General features: G+C 39.5%; 1 protein-coding gene across 3 annotated transcripts in view; it reads right to left on the bottom strand.

The window, feature by feature from the left end:
- Positions 1-1221: 1221 nt before the first annotated feature.
- Positions 1222-9962, bottom strand: part of LOC103746174 (MOB-like protein phocein) — a 63470-nt gene continuing 54729 nt past the window's right edge. For 2 of the 3 annotated variants that reach the window (XM_008848297.3, XM_029553621.1), the window contains exons 6-8: positions 6256-6335; positions 3316-3427; positions 1222-3197 (exon numbers count right to left, since the gene is read on the bottom strand). In XM_008848297.3, the coding sequence (XP_008846519.1) occupies positions 3066-3197; positions 3316-3427; positions 6256-6335 (324 nt within the window). In that variant the 3' untranslated portion in view covers positions 1222-3065. The remainder of the gene's footprint in view (positions 3198-3315; positions 3428-6255; positions 6336-9962) is intronic. The other variant, XM_008848299.3, reaches the window with a different exon arrangement.

Raw genomic sequence — 9962 nt, 5'->3', positions numbered from 1 at the left:
GGCGATTCACCTATATCCTTAGGATTACAAGTGCATCACTGTGGGTTCTGGGCATCCAACTGAGGTCCTCATGTTTGCAAGGCAAGTATTTTACCAATTGAGCTTACTGATCTTCAGCTCAACAATCTTCAAGGTTTTTTAATTTTTATGTGTATGTTTTGCCTGCATGTTGGTAGGAGCACCTGTTGTCACTAAAAGCCTGCAGAGGCCAGAAGAGGGTGTCAGATCCCCTGGAACTGGAGTTACAGTTGTTAGCCACCATGTGGTCCTGGGAATTGAACCCAGGTCCTCTGGAAGAGCAGCCAGTGCTCTTAAACATGGAGTCATCTCTCCAGTCCAACAATCTTCAAGCTTTAAAAAATGTTTACTAGCTGGGCGTGGTGGCACATGCCTTTAATCCAAGCACCTGGGAGGCAGAGGCAGGTGGATCTCTGGGAGTTCAAAGCCAGCCTGGTCTACATAGTGAGTTCCAGGACAGCTGGGGCTACAAGGAGACCCTGTCTCAAAAAGATAAAAAAAAAAGTTTACATGTACCGGGGTATGGTGGCACATGCCTGTAGTCCTAGCACTTGGGAGGCAGAGGCAGGCGGATCTCTGTGAGTTCAAGGCCAACCTGATCTACATAGTGAGTTCCAGGACAGCTGGGGGCTACAGGGAGACCCTGTCTCAAAAAGACAAAAAAAAAACAACAGTATTTACATGTACTTATTTTGGGGGTGGCAGTGGGGACATGCATGTGTGCAGATCAAAGGACAGTTTACAGGTGTTGGTTCTTTCCTTCCACCATGAAGGTTCTGGGGATAGAATTCAGGTTGTCAACTTGGTAGCAAGCACTTTATCCACTGGGCCATCTCACCAGCCCTATTGAGGCAAGATCTTATGTAACCCAGGCTAGCTTCAAACTAAGTAGTCAAGGACAAACTTGAACTCTCCATCCGCCTGCTTCAACTACCCAAGTGTTGGGGTAACAGATGCACTCTACCACTCCCAGTTGCTTCTTTTAATATTACTTATGTGTATGTGCATTCTCAAAATTCTATGAATGGTACTAAACAGAAACTGCTTCATCAAGATCTTAGTACAATGAATCAATTTCACAGTGCAGTGAGTTAGTGAGATGTCAGGGTGAACACAAAAGCAAGACTACAAACTGATTGCTTTCTTTTGGAGATTTTTTTTTTTTCTTTTATAATCAAGACCAAACAGACAGTAGAGGGAGGATGGAATGAGTAAGAAAAAGAAAATCATACTTTATTTTCCTGTTAACACTAAGCCATATATTCACAATGTGTTTCAAAATACTTAGCCAGAATGCCAATCCAGTCACTACCTTAATTCAAATATTCACTAACAGTTAAGTGACAGAAATCCATTGTGAGATACCACCTAGAGAGAACAGCTACATTGCTATGTATGATTTATGAACTTAGTAGGTTAGTCTCTCAATACTTAGCAAGTTTGTTTAAAAATTACTAACCCCCTTGGCTTATGGTAACATTAATATAAATTTTTAACTTCAGTCAACATTCTATTCACTGTACACATAAACTTCTTAAAGACAGCTGTGTGCTGCGGTACAGCAATGACTGGCTGCTGGCACAGCATTGTTCAAAACCAAGAAGATGGGTAGGCTTGAAAAGGCATCAACTATACACACACACTCCCATTACGCTACAGCTTCTCACATTTTCTGTACATACTTGTCTCATAATACAAATGATTTCTTCAAATAATTGGAAAGACAAGATGAATGCATTTTCAATTTCATCTGAAAATAACTCTTAAATTAAAAAGAAGTCCCTTGTGTTTGTTAAATATGGTAAAGAGATGGTTTTAAAATGGTCTGAACTACATGTACAAATTTTCCACCTTATCTTAGTTCTTCATTACAAGTTTGGCATCAAGACCTCTAGCATTTTATAAAAAACTTCACCAAATACATTATAAATTTGTACTTAAATTCTTAAGACATGGAATTAAGAAATAAAAAAATGTATGACTATTCCTCAACACCACTAGAAATGTAAATTACTGTAAATAATATATGTGTATATAATTCAAACAAACTTTTGGGGAGGGAGATAAATATACTATTCTTTCATATCTATTTAATGCTGCCTACAGTTAGATGAAAAGATTATTACTAACAGAAGAGTCAAACTATATTAAGGACTATTTTCTAAGTAGTTATAACAATTTCCCAAAACAAAGATGGGCTAGAACCTATACGAATACAATTTTCCTGTAGTGTAATTGCTAGTATGAGGTATAATCTGTAAGCAATTAATGCAAATATAAATAGGGATAAGCCACCACTAAGTCATGGTTTGGTAACTAAACTTCTCAGCTAATGTGCTTTAGGGATAGGATTAAGGGTAATGAGAAGGGGCAGATGTCCATGGGAGCCTCATGTACGTGCCTTATCATTAGCATCATGTATCTAATAATCCACTGTTACAAAAAAAGGCAAATTCTTTGCTGACCTAGGATATACTTTATGAAGCACAGTAAGATTATTTAAGTATTACTAATGCCTCATTCCATTTGTATGTGGATATACACATATTGGTTATGTATATCAAAAATTATAAACAGAATTTTAAAATACTTTTAGCTCATTTTGGAAAAGTTAACAGTGGAGGTGAAATGATGCACTACTGAATTTTCTAGAATATCAAACTCAGGGCTAAAACCAAAGAAAATATTACTATCTCTTTAGTAAAATGGCTTGTGTGAAATCTTGAGCTCACTCTCATAGATCTGAAAGGATTGTGATCCAATGATTGTTTAGCAGCAATTTTACCAAACTGTAAATTCTTTTATTAAACAGGCATTATAAACATATAATACTAATCTCATTTAAAAACCATGAGTGCCACACCAGTGAATATACAGCTCATGAATAACTTAAAAAGTATTTCCCATTTTAAAAGGCAACATATAGCATACAAAAACCTTTACTAAACAAATAAGCTGTAATATGGATACATGATTGATGTGTCTAAAATGATATATACAGTACGTAATCATGTTAATTATGCGATCAGTACATTTTCTGATTCCCTTCATGCTTCACTTTCCCCAGAAACTGAATTCTGAACTTCTTCTTCTAAAATTGGTACAATCAGGTTATCCTTCGACATCAAATTATATTTCATCACAAATTTAGTAAACCGATGACATAAAAATGTTTCATTCTGTAGAAACAAAGAAAATAAAGGTCATTTTATCATCCAAAAACCAAAAAGAGAAATAGTATCAACATACATAGTTGTGTTGACAAGACTATCAGGATAATTACTGAAATATACTTACTTCATATTCATCAAATATTTGTCGGTGATGAAAATAAGCATGTGAAAATATTCTATAAATTCTACGGCATACGGATCCTAGTTTTGCTACAGATGATTCTTTTATGCTAACCCTAAAAAGAGAAAAGAAATCAGAAATTCATTGGCTGCACAAAATGTTAGGAATACTACAGTTCAATCTTCTCAATTTATAGTGTGGAAAGAAGTTACAGTGCGGAAAAGCTAGGAGGGGGCAGCTCCTTAGTCCTGAGCCAGATCGCTTTCTACACAGCCACAGCACCTTAGTTAAATGCAATATTGTACTTCTGAAACTGTTAAAGTGTAATGTAGTTAAAATGAATCCCTATCAACTCAAAACTTACCAAGAAACAGCCAAACTTCCAAAAACATTTTCCAACGTTAGTATCTTGCCCACTGCAGGTGATTAAAGCTGCTTAAAGGTATAATTATTTTAGTCTATAGAATCTGATTTTGTGTCTTTTGCTTTTTAAAAGTTAAGGGCCTGGAAAGATGGCTCAGCGGTTAAAAGAACACTGACTGTTCTTGCAGAAGACCCAGGTTCAAATCCCAGCACCCACATGGCAGCTAACAACTGTCCATAACTCCAGTTCCAGAGGATCCAACAGCCTCTTCTGTCCTCTGCAGGCATTGCACGGACACAAGGACACTTACCTACATGCAGGCAATACATGCATACACATAAAATAAAAAATAATAAATTTTTTTTAAAAGTTAAAATATGCATATTTCTGATTCTTTTTTAGAAACGTATTTGTGTGTGATACTAAGGGGAAAAATAAGTATTTTCTGTTTTGTTTTTCCCACTTTGTTTTTCTGTTTTTTGTTTTGTTTGTTTTCTTTGAGACAGGGTCTTCCTGTCGCCCCAGCTGGCCTGGAATTCGCTATGTAGACCAGGCTGGCCTCAAACTCACACAGATCTGCTTGCCTTTGCCTCCCAAGTACTGGGATTAAAGGCTCCAGCCACCACGCCCGGCCACTGTCTCTCTTTTTAAAAATAAAACAAGGGGGCTGGAGAGATGGCCCAGCAGTTAAGAGCACTGACTACTCTTACAGAAGACCTGGGTTCAATTCCAAGCACCCACATGGTGGCTAACAACTATCCCTAACTCCAGTTCCAGGGGATCCAATGCCCTCTTCTGACCTCCTCGGGTACTGCACAACACAGGTGCACTTGCATGTAGGCAATAAACTCTACACATAAAATAAATTTTTGCTAATTAAAAAAGGGGGGGAGGGGAGCCAGGCATGGTGGTGCATGCCTTTAATCCCAGCACTCAGGAGGTGGAAGCAGGTGGATGTCTGTGACACAGAGGCCAGTCTAGTCAACATAGCAAGTCCCAGGTCAGCTGGGGCTACAAGAAGACCCTGTCTCAAAAACAAAAACAAAATGAAACAAAACAAGGAACTGATGAGATGACTCAGTGGTCAAGAGTACTGGCTGCTCTTATACAGGACCAGCATTCACGTCCCAGCACCCACATGGTAGCTAACAATCATCTGTAACTCCAGTTCCAGTGGATCTTACACCCTCTTCTGACCTCCAAAAAGGGACTATACAACATGCGTGAGCTTACATAGATGCAGGGCAAATGCATATCTATATGAAAGAAAAATAAGCTGGGCGTGGCAGTGTACGCTATTAATCCCAGCACTCAGGAAGCCAAGAGAGGCAGGCAGGCAGATCTCTGTGAGTTCAAGGCCAGCCTGGTCTACATAGTGAGTCCCAAGCCAGTTTGGGCTACAGGGAGATCCTGTCTCAAAAGATTAAAGAAAAGGGCTGGGGTCTGAAGAGATGGCTCAGTGGTTAAGAGCACTGACTGCTCTTGCAGAGGACCCAGGTTCAATTCCCAGCACTCAAATGGCAGCTATGAACCGTCCTTAACTCCAGTTCCAAGGGAATCCAAAGCCCTCTTCTGACCTCTGCGGCATTGCATGACACGGGTGCACTCACATACATGCAGGCAATACACTCATACACATAAAATAAAAATAATAAATTAAAAAAAAAAAGGGTTGGAGAGACGGCTCAGTGGTTAAGAACACTGGCTGTTCTTGCAGAAGACCCGAGCTCAAATCCCAGCACCCACATGGCAGCTAACAACTGTCTATAACTCCAGTTCCAGGGGATCCAACGACCTCTTCTGTCCTCCTCGGGCATTGCATGACACAGGTGCACATACATGCATGCATGCAGTACATGCATACACATAAAATAAAAATAAAAAAATTTAAAAAAGATTTCAAAAAAGGAAAAAGAAAAATAACACACACACAAATAGAAAGGGTACTACTTAGGAAGAGGGAGTGGAAGGGGACTAAGAGAAGGGGAAGAAGTAAATATCAAAACACATGGTGTATATGTATGGAATGCATTATGTAGAAATATGTCATAATGAAACCCATTACTATGTAAAATTAATATATGCTAATTTTAAAATCTATCCACAAGCAAGAGTAAGGAGCCCTTCAAAATCAAGTAATCCAACTTGAGAAGTCTGCAGTTTATCCCATCTGGGGAAACTAACTCTGACCATTTAAGATTTAAGTGAGCTCTGGAGAAGGGACAACACTGGTCTGAACTGGTCTATGAGCTTTGGGAGACAAGTTCTGCTGCTTAACCATCACCTTAATCTCAAACCTGAATAATTCAAAGAAGCCAACACTTAAAAAAAATATTACTGAATGCGGGATGCATATCTTTAATCCCAGCACTTGGGAGGCTTAAGGCAGGCAGATTTCTGTGAGTTCAAGGCCAACCTATTCTATACTCTAAGTTCCAGGACAGCCACAGCTACATAAAGAGCCCCCATCTCAAAAACCAAAACCAAAATAAAATCAAAAACCTAGTTTTAATTTTAAAGTATCAGTCTTTTAAATGAAACCCAAAAAGTTTAATACCATATTTATAAGTTTTGCTTACCTGCTTGGAAAATATTTATTGCTATTCAGAAGACACGCAGCACCATCAAGTGTGTGTCTTGTATAATCTATAGCAGGACACTAGAAAAGAAAAAAATTTTAAATGTATTAAGAAAAAGCTGTATCGCTTACATTATGTACATTTATTAAATACCTGACAGAATCAATGTTAAAAGGGGTTTCTTTTGGCTCAATTCAGAGATTTTAGCCCATAGGAAGAGACGGATCTTTGACTCATAGCAGTCAGGAATCATAGCAAAGGCAGGAAGGGGTCAAGCAAGATGCCTTTCAGAGACAAAATTCAGTGACCCGCTTCTTCTAACCAAGTCCAACCTTCCAATTTCCACCACCTCTCTATACTCTATTCAAATTTTGTATCCATCAGGGTATTAAACCATTTAATATGAAAGGGTTGTGCTGGGTAGTTTCAGTTGTCAACCTGACACGCCTGGGAAGACGGATCATCAATTGGGGAAGTTCCTCTATGGGACTGACATCTGTGGGCATGTCTGTGAGATATCTTCCTGATTGCTGAGTGATGAAGGAGGGCCCAGCCCAATGTGGGCCACCTAAGCAGGTGGTCCTGGTTGTATAAGAAAGCAGGCTGGAGCTGGGCATGGTGGCACACTTGATCCCAGCACTAGGAGGCAGAGGCAGACCAATCTGTCAGTTCAGTCTGGTCTACAGTCTACATGGTGAGTTCCAGGTCAACTGGGGCTATAGGAAGACCCTGTCTCAAAAAGACAAAAAAAAAAAGCAAGCAAGCAAGCAAGCAGGCTAGAGGAGCAAGCCAGTAAGCAGTGTTCTAGAGTTCTTCCATGTTCTCTGCTGCAGCTCCTACCCCTAGGTTCCTGCCTGGAGTTTCTGCCCTTGATCATGTATTATAAACCCTTTTCTCCCCAAGTTGATTTTGGTTAGGTTTTTGGTTTTGGTTTTTGTTTTTTTGAGACAGGGTCCAGGGTCTCCATATAGCCCCATAGCTGGCCTGGGACTAGCTATGAAATCACAGAGATCAGCCTGCCTCTGCCTCCTGAGTGCTGGGTTTAAAGGCATGTACCACAATGCCCAGCAATCACAGCAATAGAAAGCAAACCAAGACAAGGGCTCTCATTAATTTAAATCTCTGGAAATGCCCCTCGGACATACCTTACTTACACTTTACTAATCTCCTACACTCTTTTCAATCCAATGAAGATGAAAGTCAAAATCTTATTCTAAAAGCATGAACACATTCTAAAAGTCCTTTCCAATTTCAGAATAACTATGAAATACAGTATCATACCAATGAATAAAGGTTAATTATCCCATGAACTATAATATCAGGCTTCTAGAAGACATATAACTAGTCTCCCAATTCTATTCCCAACAATGAACCTCTACGAAAACAATATTTAGGGGCTAGAAGAACACCACATTATCTAATCGAACCCTCTGTACAATTGAAGAAACTAGAGATTAGTTATTAAAGACTCAGAAACAATATTCCAGACACACTGATTCCTAGTGAACTAGCTTATATTTTACCCAGCCATCCATAAGCCTCCTTCCCTTCACAAACATCTCCAGGGTCCACTACCTTCCTGCATCCTAGAAAACATCCCTTGGTATCACCCCTGCCATCCTGTTACCAATTAAACAGCCCTCTAAGTAAATTTTTTTGTTGTTTTTGAGACAGGGTCTCCCTGTAGCCCCAGCTGTCCTGGAACTCATTATGTAGACCAGGCTGGCCTTGAATCACAGAGATCCGCCTGCCTCTGCCTCCCTAGCACTGGGTTAAAATTAAAGGCGTGCACCACCATGCCTGGCTAAGTAACTTTTTTGTAAGACACAGCTTTATTGTTTTAATAGAATAACTCACTTTACTACACCACACTGCAAGCTCTTGCACTGTTAAGGAACATGCATTTTTTTTCAGTGACAAATACTTCAGCAATCTAGTTTGTACCAACAGATTCAGCTAAGATGAAAATTTTCTTTCTGGTTTTCTGAGACAGGTTCTCATTATGTAGTCATGGCTGGCCTCAAACAGAGATTGCATGCCTCTGCCTCCCGAGTGCTGCTGGGACTGAAGATGTGCACCACCACACCTGACATCAGATGACAATTTTCTATGCTCAAATGTAATATCACAATTGTTTATGTCAGTATTTTATGGAGATAGCACAAGTTAGTGTTGCACATGTAATTCATAACTATAAACTGAGGCATTTATTTTATCGGAACTGTGATTATTCTGTAAGTAAAATTACATGGAAAATGTTTAAATTTTTGTCAAAGGTATATAAGGCAGAATTCAGCCCAATACAGAAGCTCGTACTACACGTGACACAGTAAGGAAATAAGGGATCAGAAGAGATCTGGTGCACAAAGATGAATGACAGCTTCAATTTACAGCAACAGCAAGCATGAAAGCTGTTGAAATCAAGTACTAAAGGTAACATAACAGGTAATAAAGACAGAACTCCCAACATCCTCCTGTGGCCTCCATGAGTACATGCACACACCTACACCTGCACCTACACATACACCACCACACACGTGCATGTTAAACAAAATCAACCGTTTTTAGTATATTTATAACACTGTGCAATTACGTCCACTAAATTCCACATATTGTTCCAATTTGAATATGGAATGTGCCCAAAAGGCTTATGTGTTAAAGGCTTGTTCCCCAGCTGGTGGTGCTATTATTGGGAGATGGTAGGAACTTTGGAAGCAGGGTCTAGTTAGAGGAAGGAAATCATTGGGGTGTGGCTTGAAAGGGATGCTGCTGGGATCCTGGCCCTTCCCCTCCCTTTACTACCCAGATGACAGGTAATCTGCTTTAATACTTGGCCTCACCTCCACCATAGTAGTGGAGCCAAGTGACCAGGGTCTGACCATTCCAAAACAGTGGGCCTAGTAAACCTTTACTCCTCCTAAGCATGTTTCCTAGCTATCTGTCATGGAAATGGAAAGCTGACTTATCCCCTAAGACAAACCTTGAAGCACTCAGCCATCACTTCCCATTCACTACTCTCCTTATTCTCACTGTTTTCACACAGGGTCTCCCTGCAGCACCAGCTGGCCTGGAACTTGCTATGCAAACCAGGCTGGTCTCTATCTCCTCCATCTGCCTCAGCCTCAGAGTGCTGGGATTAAAGGCGTACACCACCACACCTGGCTATTCTTCCAATTTTTTAAAAAATATTTTATTATTTTTTTAATTATTTAATAAACACATAATTAGAAAAAGCATTTCATTACAACCGCATTGACATGTTCAGTAACAATTTCCAGAGCTAAGAAGCATCTCTTTCAAAATTGGCTGTAAATTTTTAACTTTACAATTGAATTAATGCAGTTATATAATATTGTGCTCAGTATAAACCCTGTAAGACATAAAATTAAATGAGGTTTTAACCTTTAAAAAAATCTCCATTTCCTGGAGCTTGACGAGATGGTGCACACCTTTAATCCCAGCACTCGGGAGACAGAGGCAGGCGGATATCTCTGTGAGTTCAAGGCCAGCCTGGTCTACATAGTGAGTTCCAAGACAGCTAGGGCTAGAAAGACCCTGTCTCAAAACAGAAAAAAAGAAAAAAACTCCATTTCCTTATTAAAATACACAGTTTCATATAGAAAAATTCGTTTTTAATGCAATTAACACTAAGATGTTTGCACATGCATTTCTAATCTCTATATATCTGATTATTACTAGTCATAGTC

The sequence above is a fragment of the Nannospalax galili genome, unplaced genomic scaffold (assembly GCF_000622305.1).
Source record: "Nannospalax galili isolate Female #2095 unplaced genomic scaffold, S.galili_v1.0 scaffold1024, whole genome shotgun sequence".
NCBI lineage: Eukaryota > Metazoa > Chordata > Mammalia > Rodentia > Spalacidae > Nannospalax > Nannospalax galili.
Note: the sequence above shows the minus strand (reverse complement) of the source record. Positions and strands in the feature narration are given on the sequence as shown.